General features: G+C 46.8%; 2 protein-coding genes across 4 annotated transcripts in view; one reads left to right on the top strand and one right to left on the bottom strand.

Moving 5' to 3' along the window:
• The window catches only part of WHAMM (WASP homolog associated with actin, golgi membranes and microtubules), an 87,882-nt gene that overhangs the window by 10,325 nt on the left and 56,425 nt on the right, over window positions 1–21,132 (top strand). The window lies entirely within an intron of this gene.
• FSD2 (fibronectin type III and SPRY domain containing 2) overlaps window positions 1–21,132 on the bottom strand; it is a 55,816-nt gene that overhangs the window by 9,419 nt on the left and 25,265 nt on the right. For both annotated transcript variants that reach the window (XM_012449266.3, XM_012449258.3), the window contains exons 6-12: window positions 20,254–20,375; window positions 15,023–15,178; window positions 13,003–13,137; window positions 12,135–12,285; window positions 8,896–9,029; window positions 6,041–6,173; window positions 1,575–1,751 (exon numbers count right to left, since the gene is read on the bottom strand). In XM_012449266.3, the coding sequence (XP_012304689.2) occupies window positions 1,575–1,751; window positions 6,041–6,173; window positions 8,896–9,029; window positions 12,135–12,285; window positions 13,003–13,137; window positions 15,023–15,178; window positions 20,254–20,375 (1,008 nt within the window). The remainder of the gene's footprint in view (window positions 1–1,574; window positions 1,752–6,040; window positions 6,174–8,895; window positions 9,030–12,134; window positions 12,286–13,002; window positions 13,138–15,022; window positions 15,179–20,253; window positions 20,376–21,132) is intronic.

Raw genomic sequence — 21,132 nt, 5'->3', positions numbered from 1 at the left:
ACTGGCTTGGCTCTAGCACTTGGCCTGTACCTTTTGCCCTTCCTTTGGCATTCTTCTGTTTCCACCCCTCTTCTATTCTGTCTTCTTACCCCCTTACTTATCCCCCTACACATAGACTTCTAGGCAAGACTTCCTTTTTTTTTTTTTTGAGACAGAGTTTCCCACTTACCGCCCAGGCTGGAGTGCAATGGTGCAATCTTGGCTCACCGCAACCTCCGCCTCCTGGGTTCAAGCAATTCTCCTGCCTCAGCCTCCTGAGTAGCTTGGATTACAGGCACCCACCACCACGCCTGGCTAATTTTGTATTTTTAGTAGAGACGGGGTTTCTCCATGTTGGTCAGGCTGGTCTCGAGCTCTTGACCTCAGGTGATCTGCCTGCCTCGGCCTCCTAAAGTACTGGTTACAGGCGTGAACCACTGCGCCTGGCCTAGGCTTTCTTTATGCTCCCTCAGTTTTACTCTGTCCCTTGTTCTTGCCTTTCGAAAGAAGAGACTTTGATTTTTAGTCTTAGTTCAGGCAGAATCCACATATAAAGTATCTCCCTCAGTGTATAGTAATTCTTGCATTCCCCAAACTGGGTCTGAGGTTTAGTAGAGTTCGTTAGAGTCCCCATCTATTATCCGGGGGAAGTTGGTCTTCCCACTTATGCTTGGGCATGACACATAATGTGTAAATAACCATGATAGAGGGTCATGGACAGAGAACACTGGATGAACATCAATAGGATTCATCAAACCAAGGAGGGTCAGAGGCCCCACTTTATAAGGGGTGATGGGAAAGCAGTGTGGGTTCTTGTTTTTCGGTTTTTGACCTGAAGGAAGGTTGTAACCATGGCCTTCTCAATCTGAAAGTTTATTCATTGGCCTGGGCTTCATGAGACTTTCTTCCCACTAAAGGGAACTACTCCATGTGTAAAGACAGAGTGCCCAGCAGCAGGAACAAATCAGAATTAGCCATAACCACTAAGCCTCTTGCCCAAATTTACTTAAAAAGATGGAACTGGGGCTTCAAAGCAAACTGTACTGGCTTAATACTAAAGGTGAACAGAAATGAAAAAGATCAGTCTCTTGAGTGGTTAGGAATGCAGTCTTTGGAGCCAGACTGCTTGAGTTTGAATCCAAGCTCCAAATCCATGTCGTTTGGATTATCTAATTGCTGTGACGTGTGGTCTTCTTTCTTTTATTTTATTTTTGTTTTTGTCTTTTTAGAGATGGGGTCTTGCTATGTTGCCCAGGCTGGCCTTGAAGTCCAGGGCTCAAACAATCCTCCCACACCACTGTGCCCAGCATTTTGATTTTTAAAATGAGATAATACAATTATGAGAAGTAAATGAGATAATGCATGTAAGAATACTTGGCACATAATTCTCCATAAATTTTAGCTATTTTTAATTTAGAGAAAAGCTGCTCTTTCTCTTTTTAGTTGGACTTTAGGGAAAGTGGCTGGCAGCAACTTTTGAAATATCTTAGAATATTTGTAAAACAAATGTGAGTCTTAATTATTGCTAGTGAAAAGATCTTGCTGTAATCTTTCAAAAGCAAATTTTAATCATGAGTATCCAGATTTTACTGTACCTTGATGATGCAAATGTGTGCCTCATGCACCAGGAGAGGCAGTTTGCTCCCAGATCCTCCTGTTTAGGGACATCTTCAAAGGCCACACCAACTGTGTAGTCCAAATGCTCATTCACCTCCACCTCCCAATAATGGTGCCCTCGGACTGGAATTAGATTTCCCATGACAGCAACACACCTGGTTTTAGAAAGCAGAAGCATGTGTGATTTGGGGTTCCCAAGCCTGGCTGTGCAGGTCAGTGACGCCAGCTGCTGGGATCAGTCAGTGGTCTACGAATGTGGAGGAGGTAGGTGCTTCCGGACACTTGTAAAGCACCCTTAGCTCTCAAAGCTCATTGGACTGATGCTGAGGATTAGAGAAGATTATGATACTGCTTGGTAATGGAAGAGCAGGAGGCACCAAACCAACAGAACAAGCTTTGTTTGATCTTTAAAATGGTTGGGACTTTTATAGAAAAAGGTTTGGCTCACTTGGTCATGAAGAAAAGGGTTGAAAATACACAACGCAGCACGGTCAAGGGAACCATAAGCTTGAAGTTCACCAGCACTTGCTTATGGTACAAAATGAACATGGAAGGTCTTTGAGGTAGCCATCATGGTAGGGATGACTCCTGATGGAAGACAAGAATTCAGGGGCCAGCCCAAGAAGAACAAGATAGCAGATTCATCATAGATCATCAAAATCTACCTCCAAGGTTGCACTGGGAACAATTATACTGACAAAGGTTAGGGTTACATTTTGTTCTACACCAGTAGAGTATGAACAGAGGAAGGTTTTCAGTGAAAACCAATTAGTATCTCCAAAGTGAATGTTCTACCTTCTTCAGGAGACTCCTACATTAACCAAAATATATGTGCCTCCAACATCCCTAGAAAGATTTGTTCAGTTTAAAATCTTCTCTCTAAAACCCAAACTGCCAAGCAAAGCTTTGGGAAGGAGGTTGCACGTTAGCTTCTACCCAGTTACCTCATCTATAAAATGAGCCCATCTCTGCTTCAAGCTCCAGACCCACATTTCCACCTGTTGTTTTAAATTCAGAATGTCCCAAAATGCAAATAGTCATATTCCCACCCCTCTTATCTCCCAAAGTTTGGGGTATAGTGGGGAGGGGCACATACTTCTCACATCTCCATTTTGGTTAATAGACTTATTATCTCATGGTGAAACCCCATCTTTAAGAAAAAAAAAAAAAGACTCATTATCTGCCCAGTACCCCTTGGCAGAAAACTAAGATGGGAATAATGCAGTAGCTACAAGCTTACCTTCTGGTTTAATCCCTACTTCAACCCTTAATAGCATTATACTCTTGGGCAAGTTACTTCTCTGTGTTTTAAGTTGTCTCATCCGTCAACTGGGATTGATAATAGTACAGACCTCACAGGGCTGTTAGGATGATTGTATGAAATGAAATACATTTAGCACCTGGTAAACACTCTATAAATATGGCAGTGTGATAATCCCTGTCTCATCTCCCTCTCTGTTGCCCTAGGTGACCACCTAGACTCGTTGGTTTTATGCACTCAACAGCTGTTGACTCCACTGGCTCCTCTCACCCACCCTACTGTGTAGTCAAGTCTCCTCCAAAGTCTCCTCTCTGCTCTCTGTTTCCCATCTGCCTTTCCCTTTCCCTCTCCCTCCCCAGCTCACGTTCTACCATGCACTGGAATCTTTCTGAAATGTAAACCTGATCTTGTTCCCCTGCTTTAAATCCTCCAATAATTCTCATTACATAAAGGGTAAAATCCAAACTTGCTTTTTGTTCTGGACCTTCTCTGACTTTCCTGCCTCATCTTCCACCTCTTTTCATCGTGGACCCTATACTGCAGACATACTAAATTCCTTATATTTCTCCAAACATGATTTTTCTGGCTTCTTTCATATGTATGTACAAAGCAGTTATCTGCCTTGTTGGCCTAGAGAACTCCTATTTATCCTTCATGTCTTTGTCCTTCCAAGTCTTTGTTCTTGGGGCTTCTACAATGCTTTGTCCATAAATCTGCCTTACCTTTAGTATGTGTGCCTTTTGCATGGATGTCTCCCCCACTTGAGATCTGAGTCTTAGGTGAGCAGGGACTGTATCTTCATCTCTTTCTCCCCCAGGGCAGCACAGTGTTTCACAGGGCAACAGATATACTGGCAACAGGATATTAAAATAGGACTCTCTAAGTCAGCTTGGCTGGATCCCCAAAAGCCAAGAACCAAACGATGGGTGTAAAGAACTCCTGTATTTCATGGTGAGATGCTAGAAATAGACCTCCTAGGCAGAAGTTTAGAAGGAGAGAGCCAAAAACTGGGTTCACAGCTTTTCGGTGCAAAACCAAAGGGCTGAAGCTGAAGATGCTGGAGGCTTTGTCTGCCCAGAGAGCTTTTTTATTTACACAGAGTGAGTAGCGGTGGCCTCATCTAAGATGTGTGTTTTCCCAGGACCAGGTGTGACTGGAAACCACCACAGGGATGCTGTCTTAGTGCTGTTTTTGAGGGAGTCCTGTCCAAGAGGGCTTCCTGTGAAGGTCAAGGAGACCTCAGCAGAAAGATGCTAGAGTTGTGTTGGATGCAAAGGTTGAAGTGTAGTGAGGGGCCCCTGGAGGGAGGGGGAACTGCCTGGGGCCCACAGCTGCTGTCAGAGGGGCCTATGACAATGCTCATGAGAGTAGCTTTAAACGTTGCTTTGGTGCCAGTCAGGCAAGACTTTTATTGCTTCTTACTCATCTCTACACGCGCACAAACCTGGGTTGAAAGGGCAGAGGAGGAAGGAACAAAATCATTTTCCTCTCCACCTGCTAGTTCACACTAACACTTGCATATAGTAGGTGCTTAACCCATGTGCAGTAAAAAGGCCAGCAGGAAGCCAGGGTCGGGAAGAGCCAGCTGAGGGGACTGTTCAGGGCCCAGGTAGCGGGGCTGGATAGTTTCCCTCAGTGGCCCTTCCAACCCTAATAGGAGAGCCCTTTTGCTTTTTAGAAGATCCTCTTGACTCTAAAATCAACCTACCAAGAACTCTTTGCCCTGGATACCAGGAAGCTGAGAGGCCATATTTACGTTTAATCCGAGAAACCGAATTAGCCCTTGAAGTTAACCTGTGTCCTTTCTTTTTTCCCATTGCTTTGATTTTTCTATTTCAGCATTTTATATTTGGCTCTTATTTTGTCTGTTAAGTCTTTGGAAAGAAGTAAGGAATATGTAAGTAATTTCAACATGCGCTGTGTACCAAGTTCTAGAAATAACTGGAGAGCCAGCCAGCCTCTTTGGTGGGCCACCCCGCCCACAGATCATGCACCAGCGCAATGATGGTGTCCCCCAGCTTTGGAACAGACTGACTCCATGGCCAGTTTTCCATCAGGAGTTTTGCTATAAGGAACCACAGTGCAGGAGAAAGAGCACTGGGCTAATCGGTGGGAGACCTGGGTCCTTGTTTCTGTTCTACCACTACCCCACAGCATGACCCTGTGAGGCGGAATAGGGTCTGGGGGGCAGAGAGCCTAAGGACTTACAGAACTAAATTAAATGGAAAAACCCCAACCTTCTAAGTCCAAGTCAATAACTGCACTTCAGCTATGGCAGGAAACATCCTCTTCATTTGCATAGGGTGTATACTGAATAAATGACTTTGTAACTTCACTTAAGCCTCTTCATCTGCATAGAGTGTACACCGAGTAACCAGTGGAAACCTCTAGAGGATGTTTAAACCCCAGAAAATTCTGTAACCTGGCCCGTGAGCCGCTTGCTTGAGCCGCTTGCTTGGCCCGCTTCCTCCCTGTGGAGTGTGCTTTCATTTTCAGTAAATCTCTGCTCTTGTTACTTCATTCTTTCCTTTCCTTTTTTTTTTTTTTTTGGAGTCTCACTGTGTCACCTGGGCTGGAGTGCAGTGGTGCCATCTCTGCCTCCTGGGTTCCAGCTATTCTTCTGCCTTAGCCTCCCAAGTAGCTGGGATTACAGGTGCAGGTCACCATGCCAGGCTAATTTTTGTATTTTTAGTAGGGACAGGGTTTCGGCATGTTGGCCAGGCTGATCTCAAACTCCATGATCTGCCTGCCTCGGCCTCCCAAAGTGCTGTGATTACAGACGTGAGCCACTGCGCCCAGCCTCTTTCCTTGCTTTGTTTGTTTTGTCCAATTGTTTGTTCAGAACGCCAAGAACCTGGACACCCTCTGTTAGTAATACCTGTCCTCCCCTCATGACCTCTGGCTGCTACAGCTCTGGCAGCCTAGGACCCGGGGATCATTCCTCCCAGGGCCCGCACTCTCCCTGAACCTTGCCCTTCCAAGGGGCTCTTCTGCTCTCACCTGCCTGACCTCTTTTGCCCACACTCCTCTGGGTCCCCTCCCCACTAGGCTCCTCCCTCCTCACTCATTTCTGGAATTCCTTTTCCCTTGAGGCTGCCTCTGTGCCATATTCAGATTTGACCTGAATAACAGTGCACATTCGGGAAGTTCACAGAATGCCCTTGTGAGCTGTTGACAAAGTACCTGGTGAAGCGGGTGTCGCTGGGTGGTGGCTCCCTGCGGGGGGTACTCCTTTCACTTCGTATGATCGTAAGTCCATCTTGAGAAATTGCCAGCCAAGGATGGCAGGTGTCCTTGTTTAGGCGGAAGTAGCTTCCTGTGGGAGGAGGAACACACAGAAGACCCGCAGGCAATCACTTGCTTTCTCCACTGAGGGGAGGGGGTGTTGCGGCCTTAGCTTCCTGTGGGACACAGGAAGCCTGGACCTGGCTTAGTAATAGCCGTCCCGTTAACAAGGATGGCAGTTAACACTAACTGGGGAGTCTTGTGTGCCTAGTACCTCCTTCGATCCTACAACTACCCTTAGAAACAGGTGTTACCATTTCCATTTTGTAGATGAGGAAACAGAGGCAGAGTGGTTAAGAAATCAGCTCGCAAATGATAGAACTGAAACTGACCCCCAAGCCTTTCTGATTTCACAGGCTGTGTTCTTCACCTCTAGCTGTAATGCCTGTATATGGGTAAGAATTTCTAACCTATTTGTCAAAGGAAAGAGGAATTGAGGGACTTCTTTTTTTTTTTTTTTTTTGAGACTGAGTTTCGCTCTTGTTACCCAGGCTGGAGTGCAATGGCGCGATCTCGGCTCACCGCAACCTCCGCCTCCTGGGTTCAGGCAATTCTCCTGCCTCAGCCTCCTGAGTAGCTGGGATTACAGGCACGCGCCACCGTGCCCAGCTAATTTTTTTGTATTAGTAGAGACGGGGTTTCACCATGTTGACCAGGATGGTCTCGATCTCTTGACCTCGTGATCCACCCGCCTCGGCCTCCCAAAGTGCTGGGATTACAGGCTTGAGCCACCGCGCCCGGCCGGGACTTCTTAATGATTCATTTGATTTGCAGTTAGCAGTGGGGGAGAAGGAAGTAGATTAGAGTCATCCCCAAATCATGATTAAAACAAAGACCATCAAAAAGTGACATAGGATAGCTGCGTGTGCTGTTGCAAGCCTGTAGTCTCGGCCACGCTGGAGGCTGAGGTGGGATCTCTAGGCTGAGGCAGGAGGATTACTGGAGGCCAGGAGTTCTGGGCTATACTGTGCAATATGGACGGTGTGTCTGCCCTAAGTTCCCTGTCAATATGGTCACCTCCTGGGAGCAGGGGACCACTAAGTTGCATAAGGAGGGGTGAACTGGCTCCAGCTGGAAACAAAGCAGGTCAAAACTCTCATGCTGATTGGTAGTGGGATCATGCCTGTGAATAGCCACAGCACTCCGGCCTAGGCAATACAGCCAGCCTGTTCCTTAAAAAAAAAAAAAAGTGGCACTTGATCTAATAAATAATTATCTAGTAAAAAATACCTGTTTTTAAGAACATAGTAACTCATTCTCCATTATTGTCTTTTAGTCAAGCTTTTAAGTTCCCATTCTGTCATTTCTTATTGTCTCAATCCCTAGTTCAAGCATCACCATCAAGCTGTTCACAATTATTTTCACAATGTGATGCTGCTGGAAAATTCACTTGCCATCTGAGCTGATATGAAGGGGAGGCATGTTCCCACCTTGCAACTAACACAACACATGACACTTACTGCCTACTCCCTAGTCCCAAACAAGGATCAGTTTTGAATGCATACATACATATATGTGTGTGTGTGTGTGTATATATATATATTTCTCTGATTCACATTTATTTACATTTCTGATAAATACTCTCTTAAAAAATTATTTGGCTGGGTGCTGTGGCTCGCACCTGTAATCCCAGCACTTTGGGAGGCTGATGTGGGTGGATCCCTTGAATCCAGGAGTTCAAGACCAGCCTGGCAATGTGGTGAAACCTTGTCTCTATAAAAATTTTTAAAAAATAATTAGCCCATTGTGGTGGTGAACACCTGTAGTCCCTAAGCCTGAGGAGGCTTAGGTGGGAGGATCACTTGAGCCTGAGAGGTGGATGCTACAGTGAGCTGAGATTGCACCATTGTACTTCAGCCTGGGTGACTAAATGAGGCCCTGTCTGAAAAACAAAAAACAAAAATTACTTGAGAGCTGGGTATGGTGAGGTGCACCTGTATTCCCAGCTACTCAGGAGGCTGGGGCAGGAGGATTGCTTGAGCCCAGGAGGCTGAGGCTGCAGTACACTATGATGGTGTCTCTGAATAGCCACTGCACTGCAGCCTGGGCAACATTGCTAGACTCCATCTCTGAACACAATTATTGAATAAACAAATTTAGAGACAACTGAATAATCAAGAATTGGCTGTACTCTATCAAGCAGTGCCAGGACAACAGGAGATGTGTAGAATGTTTCTAGTGATGCCTCTGCTAACTTAAGACTTGGACATGAGATGTGATAGTTCCGTGATACGATACGGCAGGTGAGAAGGGAGAAGAAGCTGGAATGGGGTATGTGAGCACCCACTAGAGCCAGGCTGATGGGAGGAGGCTGGTCAGCCAGATCTAAGTTGCCCTCTGAATGGAGAGATGCTTGGGTTGACAGCAGGAACAGGAAGGTGAGCCATGACCTATGGCGTTTTCTGGGAATTTCATAAAGAACTCATCCCACACATGGTATGTGAGATATAATATGACATGTCTGGGCTACCCAGGTCTGGTGTGACCAGCCTCTGGTTCAGCAGAGGGGCATGGAGAAAAGCCTTGAGTTCTGTTTGCTCAGCTACCAAATTGCTATGTGACTTGGTACTTCAGTCTCTTCATCTGTCAGATGGGACCACAGGGGTATCATCCCTGAACTCCTTCTGGCCTGACTTGCCACATGTCCATATCTGTGCATATTCATCAGCTTCCCAGCAAAGTCACAGCAGCACTGGGTCTGCCACAGAGTGGCCACTTTGGGTTTCAGAGACTGTGTGGCCTGGGGCACAGACCTATGGTGTGGACTGTAGCGGGCTCGCTCCTCACGCTGGGGCCCCCCATGTTGAGGGCTCGCACATAGATAATGTAGCTCTGTCCCGGCTGCAGCTGCACCAGAGATTCACAGGTTGGGATGCCCACAACAGACCTGTACAAGGAAGCAGAGCTGCAGTGAGAATGGGGCCAGGACAACCGGGCCCAAGCACCAGGCATCCCTTTCAAAGCTGGGAGGTGTAACTCACTCTTACACCCCTGTCCTCTGACTCACAGCAGCACAGCCAGGAGTGTTGACTCCCCCTCCGTATTCCCTCCCACAGTCTCTGGTCTGCTTTTCTCACTTCATTGCTACTTCTTGTGTTGTGGCTGTCTCCCCTCCAGGCCCCTCATTCTGGTTTCCCAGGCACCCAGCACCACAGTTGGCATATGGCTAACGCTGCATCATGGAGTGTGCATGCAGAAGAATCCAGTGTGTCTCCATCCGTCTGTTCGGATCATAACGTCTCTGAGATCAGGGCTGAGTGCCACTATTCTTAGTACAGTACTGGGCCCATAGAGGGCCTTCAGTTCAGCCGGATGTGATGGCTCACACCTGTTATTCCAGCACTCTGGGAGGCAGAGGTGGGAGGTTACTTGAGGTCAGGAGTTTGAGACCAGCCTAGCCTACATGCTGAAACTCCGTCTCTACTGAAAATACAAAAATTAGCTGAGTGTAGTAGCAGGTGCCTGTAATCCCAGCTACTCAGGAGGCTGAGGCAGGAGAATTGCTTGATCCTGGGATGTGGAGGTTGCAGTGAGCCAAGATCACACCACTGCACTCCAGCCTGGGTGGCAGAGCCAGACTTCTCAAAAAAAAAAAAAAAAAAACAACCTGGGCATGGTGGCTCATGCCTATAATTCCAGTACTTTGGGAAGCTGAGGCAGGTAGATTACCTCAGGTCAGGAGTTCGAGACCAGCCTGGGCAACATGGCAAAACGCTGTCTCTACTAAAAATACAAAAATTAGCCAGGCATAGTGGTGGGTGCCTGTAATCCCAGCTACTCGGGAGGCTGAGGCAGGAGAATTTCCTGAACCTGGGAGTCGGAGGTTGCGGTGAGCCAAGATCATCACGCCACTGCACTCCACCTGGACAGCAGAGCGAGACTCTGTCTCAAAAAAAAAAAAAAAAAAGGCCCTTGATTCATTTTCGTGAACAAACAATTCTGACTAGAGCTGAAAGGCTTAACTATATTAACCCCCTGAGAACAGCTGCCTATTGGAAATAATCCAATTTATTTAAATTGTACTATACAGAACTACAAGCCCATAATTCCCACTGTCTATATTGCTGCGGTTGCCAACCCCATTTCAGTCCAGTGGGTAAGAGAAATCTTTGGGATGATGCCCATTTACCAATACAACACCCTCACCCAGATGAGGCCAGGCCGTCCAGGTTATCTTCAGGCTGCAGCTCTGGGCCAGAGAGGCACTTTTACTTATGCATTCAATAAATATTAACTAAACTCCTTAGGTTCCAGGCACTGTATGGCATGGCCCTGGGAAAACCCAAATGTAGTTCCTGCCCTCATAGGGCTTATAGTTTAGATGGGAAGAGAGGTATTCCTCAGGCAATCACTGGAAGGAATATAAGATGGTAACCATGACAAGGTGACAGTGTGCTATAGTGTATAATGGTGGGGGAGGGATAGCTTTTGAGCTGAGTTCTGAGGAATGCTGAAGACGTAACTAGATGAAAAAGTGACAGAGGGGTCTCCTACACAAGAGAAGCATGTGCCAAGGCCACACTTGTGGCAGGAAGGAGCACAAAAAGTAGGAGGAACTGAAACATGACCAGTGTGGTGGGAGCTTGAGAGGGAGGAGAGCTGGTGCAGGAGGAGCTGGAGAGGCAGGAAGGGGCCAGAGCCTGTGAAGGACTTTTGCCTTTTCTTCAGCAGTGGGCCGCCATGATTGGATTTGTATTGGAAGAATACGCACCACCTCTCAGGTTACTGACCAGCCCTCTGATGACCTCATCATTGTGAGTTGGTCAAGTGCTCCTAAAGCATCAACATAAATTGCAAAGGAAACCTGAACCATTAGAATGGCCAGAACCACTGAACGCCCTGCCCCACTCCTGAGTATCTCCAGAGTGGATTACCAAGATCAGCCTCCATGTGGCTGTGGACATGCAGATTCCACCTAGAACAGATGGATGGGTGGCATATGGCCACATTTCAGGCCTGACATTTAGCACAGAAGAATCTGCTTCCCTAACAGTTGACACCAGTCCCCGTTCATTTCTCCAGCTCCGGGTCAGTGCACCCCTGTACTACACAGCAGGGGAGCCCCTGGTCCCGGTGGCTGGTGCTGGCCTACCTGGCTGGCTCATCCCCTTTCACAAACTTTGTAAACCAGAGGTAAATCCATGCTTCCTCCGTCGTAGGCTGCTGTCAACTCATAGGTTCTTTGAGCCCTTGTGGTCACTGAGCCCAACCCTTATCAATTTGTGAACCCCTCCAGCTCTCTGAGAATGAGGGGTGAGCATGAGCTTCCAGACAGTCTTCTATGATAGATGAAACATTCTTTGTACATTGAGCTGCAGTCTCTTTTGTTTTCACCTTATGGCTTTTACCCTCTCCTCTCTGCATTCCAGCTAGGTGGGTCTTTTAGTTCCTCCAGCACATCAAGCTCACTCCTGCCCAGGGCTTGTGTCCATACAGCCCCCTCTCCCCGGAGCACCCCTGCATTCGCTGTTTTTGGGGCTCAATCTTTCCCATCTGTTCAGGTCTCAGTTTAAACATGTTCTTTATCCAAAGTGGATCCTCACCTCCAGCACCATTCTCTGTTTTATTACACTTGTTTTTCCTTCCTAGCACTGCGTATTTTACACATTGGTTAGTTTTCTTGCCTTTTGTCTATTTCCCCACCAGACTGTCAGCCCCAGTAGGGCAGGACGTTTGTCCATCTAGTTTCCAGTGCCTTGTCCAGGACCTGGCACCACCCAGGCACTCAATGCTTGTTGAATGAATAAATGGGAAACCTTGCTTGAGCTTAAAAACAACAACAACAAAACCCGAGGTTCAACTAACTTATTTATACATCATTCACCTTGAGTAATAGCATTCCAGCTACTTCTCGTGAAGACTAAGGAAGCAAAAATTGAGATTCCTTGTATCAAAATGCCAACCTTCTCTCCAGACTACATATACTTCCTAAGCCACGTCACTGTATCAGGTGTCAGGGCTCTCATGCCCCACAAATGCCCTTATGACTTACTCAGTTACACCTGAGGCTTCTGGACTTTCAGCCTGGGTCAGCTCCACAGTGTACGAGTCCACAGGATTCAGGTTCCCAGACTCCCAGCAAATCAGCACAGCCTCTTCACAGCTCCTTATCTCTTTGGTTTTTATAATGGGGGGAGAAGGCGCTAAATGTGGGAGAAAGGGAGAGATGAACAACTGCTGTGTTCATTTCCAGCCATTTTGTTCAGAGCCAAGGACAAACATCACAGCCACCTTCTTCCTCCCACAAAAGAGATTCAGTGTAATAAGCAAACCAGGAAATCCCTTCCAGATGTTCCTGGAGTAGAAGATGGTTGCAAGGTTCAAATGTGAGTGTGACCGAGAATAGGAGTTTTTTATATTTTGAGACCAACCATCAGAAAAGGTCACTGTCAGTTGGGCATAGTGGCTCACACCTGTAATCCCAGCACTTTGGGAGGCCAAGGCAGGCGGATCACTTGAGGTCAGGAGTTCGAGACTGGCCTGGCCAACATGGTGAAACGCTGTCTCTACTAAAAAAAAAAAAAAAAAAGAAAAAAATTCAGCCGGGTGTGGTGGCAGATGCCTGTAATCCCAGCTACTCGGGAGGCTGAGGCAGGAGAATCACTTGAACCTGGGAGGCGGAGGTAGCAGTGAGCTGAGATCACACAGCCTGGGTGGAACTCCGTCTCCAAAAAAAAGGAAAAGAAAATGTCACTGTCAAACTAGGCATGTAGATTTGGTGTATTAAATAAAAGAAAAATATATACACAGCTCTTCCTACCCTTCCAAATGAAATCAAGCCTGCTGCCATGTATAGAAACCCATGACTCCTGTGTCCCCTTGAATGAAAGCCCTGCTATAGGAAATGAGTAGCCCATTACCTGTCACGTACACTGCACGCTCGCTGGAGGGGCTCGGGCCAGCCCTGTTGTGAGCTGTGACCCAAAATTCATACTGGGTATTTGGCACAAGGTCTGTCACTGAGCAATATGTTTCTTTGATGGTCACTGTAAACTCTGGAGAAAAAAAGAGAGAAGAATTCAACCTTAAAAACTGGCCAAGTGGCCTCAAGTTCATTATGTAGATTACTCCCACTGTAGTAGATTACAAAACTAGCTGTAAATTCCTCCCATCTCTGTATGCACTCCCTCTGCAGCATGACTTTGCTGCTCCTTCCTTTCAGAGCTTTCTTTCTTCTCGCTGCTCCTTGAAACTGGGCTTAGCTATGTGACTAGCTTTGGTCAATGGGGCAGTAGCAAATGATGCAAACAGAGGTGTGGGAAGTGCTGGAGCACAGGGGCTTGCCCTCTTGCTGCTGGGGATGCTTCCACTATCATGTCAGCAAGGCCAAGCCAGCCTCCTGGAGGATGTGAGACCACAGGGAGAGAGACCCCAGCCACCCAAGTCCTCCTGGCCATCCTACCTGAGGCAACAGTAAGTGAGGCCATCCTAGACCAACCACCCCGTTCTGTTCTGAACCACCTTGGGTAGGGGTGGTCTTATATTTCTGTGCATTGGTTTGGTCAATGCATAGAATTATAAGAAATAATAAATGTTATTTTAAGCCACTAAGTTGTAGGGGGTGCAGAGGAGGATTGGTTTTGCAGCAAAAACTGACACAACTCCAGACTTCCCCAGAATCTTGAAAGGCAGTGATAACTCCTTAATTTACCTTCAGTTATCAGTTCCTTTATAGCGAAATGGTCACTTTAAAAGATCTTATAATTGCCATGACACAGCCCCAATGCAGTGGCTTCTGTGTATCTGCAGGGGATGCTGGCAGGGTTGATTTGTGGCAAAAGTTGGGGTTAATGAAGTCTGACTTGCTAGTCTCCAACCTCCCTTTCAAAGCTCCTCACCTCGCTCCTTGTCCTCTTCAGTCCTTGTGCTGACCACCCTCACCCTCATCAGCGCTTAAATTTACTCTTACTTTTCCCTAGAATTCCCCTTCTTTCCTGGGCAGAAACACCATCCTCAGCTTCTGGAACTCAGCCCTCCACCTGCATGGTCTGGTACAATGAGTGGAACTTGGGGCAGGATGCCTACACACCTGATTCACACGCTCATTCCGCCATAACTCACTATGTCCTCACAGACTGCTACTTTCCCTCTGAGTCTCAGTTTCCTCATCCATAAAATGGAGATCTCTAAGTGTCTTTTCAGCAATCCCATTCTGACCCCACGTGCACAGGACAGGTGCTGTCAGGCTGGCCCTGATCCCTTGAAATCTTCAGATACTCAGCTGGGGCTCTTCTGCTGTCTGACCCTCCCTCCTTAAAAGAGAACAGCTTATTGATTAGGGTGTGGCCCTACCCCAGCTGTAACCCCACACCAGCCAGTCCCATTTCCAGGGAAAAGGACGTTGGCCAAGAGCTGCCCACAGTGGAGGCTGGGGGCCATCCCAGGAGCTGTCTCCACCTGGGAATGTGGAGCTGGTCAGCAGCAGCCCTTGTAGGCTGCACAGGCCCCTTCACCCATCATGGGGTCTGCAGGAGAATCCTCCAGTTTCTCCTGCAGCACAAGGCTCCTGTGAGAGGAGCCAATCTGACCCTCAGCTGCCAGGACAAGTTAGAATCCAGCCAGCCCAGCAGGGCCTCCTTGACAAGGGGTGTCCCTGGCCCCTCCTGCACATGGTGCAGCCAGAGACTGGTCTCAGGGACAACTCTGACTCGATGGCTGTAGATACACTCCATCCCCCTTTGCCTGGCCTCGCCATCCTCCCATCAGGCCCCAGGATGCCTTGCTAGCCCTTTCTGCCTGCCTACCTGCCTGCATCCCATCCTCGGCATGTATAGACCCACCCTGTCTCCACCGTCCCAACTGCCAGGAAGACAGGGCCCAGGCCCCTGCGGGGCCTGAACCGTTCCCATGAAGATGAGCATGTTCCTGGCAGAGCCTCACCTGCTTGGTCCTTCCCAGGTGAGCTGTCCTGCACTGGCCGGTAGGACAGCTGGTAGCTCTCCACGGTGTCATCGGAGTATAAACTCCAGCACACTCGGACTGAGGAACCTGTGGCTGAGTTAGGGGCTTGTGGATTTATGACTGGAGCAGAAGGAGCTAGGAAAAGAAAAGAAAAAAATAATAAAAGCCTCTAATAGAGGTGTGGGATGACAGTGGCCCCTTTCCCGTGACCATTGATCCCCCCCAATGAATCCACACCCTTTTGGAATGAAAGAGGAAGCCCAGAGTAGACAAGGATGGGAACACAGAGCCTCTCAATCATGAGTCTGCAAAATACAACCAGTATATCTATTCTTGCTTTGACAAGTGCAGATGAGCTTAGAGAGCAGGGGTAGGTGATGGGGATTCAGGCCAGGGAATAGATTGTGAGTCCTGCTCCAGGCTGTGGGTCCTCTGGCCCTTCCATGGCACCTAAAGAGTCAGGACAACCAGGATCACAGCGCTGCTGCCTCAGCAGAGAGAAAGAAGCCTTCAGCAAGAAGGATCTGCTTTTATTGATGGTGCGGAGAAGGGGCATCCAGGAACCATCTCCCACATTACAGTGAGCGAAGACTGGGGTGGCCCAGTTGTGCTTTTCAGAACCAACTTCTTTATAGTTCATTTACTAAGTTAATTCTTTTCTTCTCTGTAGGTGAATACTTCTATCTCTCCCAACCCCATACAATCTCACACACACAACCAAGAATAAGAACAAGTGGTATTTTTCCTCTAAAATTCTTCTTTTTCCTCTCTCTTTGAGACAAAGTCTCACTCTGTTTCCCAGACTGGAGTGCAGTGACATGATCTTGGCTCGCTGCAGCCTCCACATCCTGGATTCAAGTGACTCTTATATTTCAGCCTCCAAAGTAGCTGGAACTACAGTTGCATGCCACTACACCCAGCTAATTTTTGTATTTTTAGTAGAGACAGGGTTTCGCCATGTTGGCCAGGCTGGTCTCGAACTCCTGACCTCAAGTGATCTGCCTGCCTCTGCCTCCCAAAGTGCTGGAATTATAGGTGTGAGCCACTGTGCCTGGCCCTTTCTTCCCTAATTATTCTCCCATGGCAGCACCTTCCTCCATCCCATCCTTAGTTTCAAAAGTTGAAATTGATCAACCCATGTAAAAGCCCAGCTGAGATTAAAGGAGTTGACTTAGCTTTGGCTCATCCTTTGCTTTCTAGTCAGGGGCTGAAAGACCATAACGTGACAGAGGTGAGGAGGAAGACAAAGAACTTATATTCCCAATGACAAAGTCCAGGGTGCACAACAGATGCCCTGCTAGACACTGTCAAATACAGCTTCACCTGGAGATGCAGTGTAAGAAGTTGGATGGTTCTGGGAGCTTTTAACCCCTCAGGAAGCCCTAGATGCAAGCAGGAAGGTGGTGGTTTATGTGAGACCTGGACACAGGAAGGTGAAGAAAAATATCACTGCTTCTCGAGCACGGATTTGGGCAATAGTGCCTTTCGTTCCCAATGACTAAGCCTGATCATCTGAGCAGCACCATTCCTAGATGATGAAAAGAACCATCCAGTAGACTTCATAGCCCAGTGAAATTTCTCCTTGACCCAGTGATTCTAAGAATGGTTCCCAAGATCTATGATTAAAGATTTGTGGTAGGGACCGCCTGGGCTGTGGCGGGTCCTGTTTCTCTTTCACTTTCCTTCACTCTGAGGCTGGCGCACTGGCGGGTGAGGAGCGGTGGCGGTGGCGGCCGCTGGACGTGGGAAAGCACAACCACCAAAAGGAGTGATGATCAACGATCTCAGGATAAATCTGGATGCTAGTTCTCATGCCTCAGGACGTCCTACTGGAAACACCACGCCAGCTCCTGGGATCAGACTTTCATCTACTTAGGACTCCTCTTTGCCTGAACTACTAAAGCCAGTCCTAACTAGCCACGAATGGCTACACAAAGCAAACACTTGGTGAAAGATTTTAATCCTTTCATTACCTGCTATATCTGTAAAGGGTATCTGATCAAGCCAACAACAGTGACGGAATGCCTCCATGCAGTCTGTAAGACTTGTGGTGTTCAGCACTTTGAAGATAGCAATGATTGCCCAAGGTGTGGCAACCAAGTTCATGAGACAAAGCCATTAGAAATGTTGAGATTGGACAGTACATTAGAGGAAATTATATTTAAGCTGGTCCCTGGACTACGAGAACAAGGACTTGAGTGTGAATCTGAATTTTGGAAGAAAAATAAGCCTCAAGAAAATGGACAAGATGTTACTTCAAAAGTTGATAAACCGAAAGTAGATGAAGAAGGTGATGAAAATCGAGATTATCGTAGAAGTGACCCACAAATTGCTGTCTGTCTAGCTGGGATTACAGGCACGCACCACCACACCCAGCTAATTTTTTGTATTCTTAGTAGAGATGAGGTTTCACCTTGTTGGTCAGGCTGGTCTTGAACTCCTGATCTTGTGATCTGCCTGCCTTGGCCTCCCAAAGTTCTGGGATTACAGGTGTGAGCCATTGCACCTGGCTTATTTCTTTTCTTTTCTTTTTTTTTGAGACAGGTTATCACTCTGTCACCCAGGCTGGAGTGCAATGGAATAATCATAGCTCACTGCAGCCTCAAACTCTTGGGCTCAAGCAATTCTCCCACCTCAGTCTCCCTTGGGATCAAGCAATCCTTCCACCTCAGTCTCCCAAGTAGCTGGGACTACAGGTGCATGCTGCCACACCAGCATGCACCTGTAGATTTTTAAGATTTAAGATTTTGTGTGTGTGTGGTGACAGGGTCTTGCTATGTTGCATAGGCTGGACTGAAACTCCTGGGCTCAAGCAGTCTGCCCACCTCAGCCTCCCGAAGTGCTGGGATTACTGGCATGAGCCAGCACGCCTGGCCCACAATAATACTTTAAAGAGTTACTTGGCACCATGTACTATGTTGTACATAAGTTATCTCACTTAATTCTCACCATATTCCTATGAGGTATTATAATGTCCATTTTTACACATTAAGAAACCAAGACTCAGAGAAGTTAGGTGAGTCGTCCAGAGTCACACTGCTAGGAAGTGGCAGAGTTGGGATTCTCACTAGGTCCATAGAATTCCAAAGCCCATCTCTTAACCACTATGCTAAAAACAGACACCCACGAGGAACATAAATACGTTTAAGGAGATAAAATTTGAGCTTCTTGTTTGCTATAAATTAGACAGGAAGGTAGGTGTTTAGGAAGCTGTACAGGCTATAAACAGAAAATATTTCAAGACTAACGTCAGATGTTGGCAACCTGGAGAGTGAGGGTAGGTACTTAGAGAGGTCAGCCTCTGTTTTCACTTACGAGCCATAAAGACAAAAATAGGAAGTTAGGAGAAAAAAAAATACTTGTTTCTAAATCTTTTTTTTTTTTTTTTTTTGAGACAGAGTCTTGCTCGGTCACCAGGCTGGAGTGCAGTGGTGCAATCTTGGCTCACTGCAATCTCCGCCTCCTGGGTTCAAGCCATTCTCCTGCCTCAGCTTCCCGAGTAGCTGGGATTACAGGTACGCACCACCACTCCCAGCTAATTTTTGTATTTTTGGTAGAGACAGAGTTTCACCACGTGTGCCAGAATGGTCTCAATCTTGACCTTGTGATGTGCCCACCTCAGCCTTCCGAAGTGCTGAGATTACAGGTGTGAGCCGCCATGCTTGCCCCCTTTTTCCTTTTCAACTTGGATGCCTTTCTGTCTTTCTCTTGCCTAATTGCTCTCGCAAGATTTTCTAGCACTACATTGAACTGGGATGGTGAGAGTGGGCATCTTTGTCTTGTTCCTGATCTTAGAGGGAAAGCTTTCAACTTTTTACCATTGAGTATGATGTTAGCTGTGGGATGTCATATATGACATTTCTTATAATGTTTGCTCTAATCTTTATTATGTCCTTTCTTCTGCTAAATTTGGGCTTAGCTTGTTCTTTTTCTAGTACCTAGAGGTGTAAAGTTAGGTTGTTTATTTGAGATCTTTCTTCTTTCTTAATGTAGGCGCTTATTGCTATACATTTCCCTTGTACTGCTTTTGCTGCATCCCATAAATTTTGGTATGTTGCGTTTCATTTTCATTAATCTCAAGATTTTTTTTACCTTCCTTTTGATTTCTTCTTTGGCCCGTTGATTGCTCGGGAGTGTGTTGTGTAATTTCCACATATCTGTGAATTTTCCAATTTTTTCTTGTTGTTGATTTCCAGTTTCATGCCATTGTGGTTACAAAAATACTTGAGGTCAGGCACAGTGACTCAGGCATGTAATCCCAGCATTTTGGGAGGCTTAAGCAGAAGGATTACTTGACACCAAGAGTTAAAGAACAGCCTGGGCAACATAGTGAGACCCCATCTTTACAAAAAAATTGAACAAATTGGCTGGATATAGTGGCATGTGCCTCTAGTCCTAGCTACTTGGGAGGCTGAGGTGGGAGGATTGCTTGAGCCCAGGAGTTGGAGTTTGCAGTAAGCCATGATCACACCACTGTATTCCAGATTGGGCAACAGAGCAAAACCCTATCTCAAAATAGTAATGATAATAACAATAAAAAATACTTGATATGATTTCAGTCTTCTTCTGTGCAGAACTATCATATAATCTAGTAATACCACTTCGGGGTATGTATTCACCAGAATTGAAATCAAGATCTCCAATATACCTGTGTCCCATGTTCATTGCAGCATTATAATAACCAAGACATGGAAACAACCTCAGTGTCCATCAATAGATGGTGGGTTTTAAAAAGTGGTGTGTGTGTGTGTGTGTGTGTGTGTGTGTGTGTGTGTATACATATGGAATATTATTCAGCCTTAACAATGAAGGAAGTTTTACCATTTGTGACAACATGGATGAAACTTGATGACATTAAGCTGAGTGATTTTAGCCAGTCACAGAGGGACAGATACTGCATGATTCTACTCACATGTGGTATATAAAATAGTCAAACTCTTAGAAGCCGAGAATGAAATGGTGGTTGCCAGGGGCTTGGGGGAGGGGAAATGGGGAATTGTTGCTCAGTGGATACAAAGATTAGTTATACAAGATGAGTAAGTTCTAGAGGTGTGCTGTACAACACAGTACCTATACTTAACAACATTGTATTGTGCACCTTAATATTTGTTAAGAGGATAGATCTCATGTTAAGTGTTTTCATCACAAGAAAGAAAAGTGCTCTGTAGTCTGAGCCTGCCGTGAAGTACACACACAGGTGAGACACGCACCTGGAATGGTGTTAATGGAGTCCATCAGCTGCTCCACATCAGAGAAATCCAAGGTCTGGTCTTCAAAGTCAGGCTGTGCGGAGATTTCCACGTCCGTTTTTGTTTTCAGGAATTTCCCGAGTCTGTTGGTGTAAAAAGACACGCTGACAAGAATGGAGGGGCATTCTCCTTCGGGTCTATCTATAGTACTGAGTCACTAGTCATGAATGAAGAGGACCTCTTTGCGGAACTTGTATTTAGTTCGTTTTACAGCTGCTGGCTGCCATCTACCATCTTCTTTGGAGACTGACCTAGGGGTCATCAATGGGGATGGGTGGGATTGATTTGTGCCTTTGAGGGAGAGGAGGAAGGGTAAGGCCATGTCAGAGGCGATCCACCAAGATCCAGAACCACACCCTCTGGAAGATCTCTTAGGTGCTAACCTGGGAGTTCCCACTCTCAAGTCACTCCAGGCCCAAGATGTACTGAGGGTGCAGACTCCCAGGGCTTCCTCCTACATGGTCAAATCCCTCAAGTTGCTGATCATGGGACTCGGGGGCTCCTTGTACCTGCTTCCTGGCAGTCACAAGGTTTGTAAATGGCAGAGGCAGAATTTGAAACCAGGGCTGGGAGCGGTGGCTCACACCTGTAATCCCAGCACTTTGGGAGGCTGAGGCAGGCAGATCACTTAAGATCAGGAGTTCAAGACCAGCCTGGCCAACATGGTTTAACCCCATCTCTACTAAACATACAAAAAAATTAGCCAGGCATAGTGGTGGGCACCTGTAATCCCAGCTTGTTCAGAGACTGAGGCAGGAGAATTGCTTGAACCTGGGAGGCAGAGGTTGCAGTGAGCTGAGACCACACCATTGCACTCCAGCCTGGGCAACAAGAACGAAA

Source organism: Aotus nancymaae, unplaced genomic scaffold (genome assembly GCF_030222135.1).
Source record: "Aotus nancymaae isolate 86718 unplaced genomic scaffold, 86718_ANA_hifiasm-v0.15.2.pri h1tg000064l_0, whole genome shotgun sequence".
NCBI classification, from domain to species: Eukaryota; Metazoa; Chordata; class Mammalia; order Primates; family Aotidae; genus Aotus; species Aotus nancymaae.
This window is presented reverse-complemented; position numbering and strand designations above follow the sequence as displayed.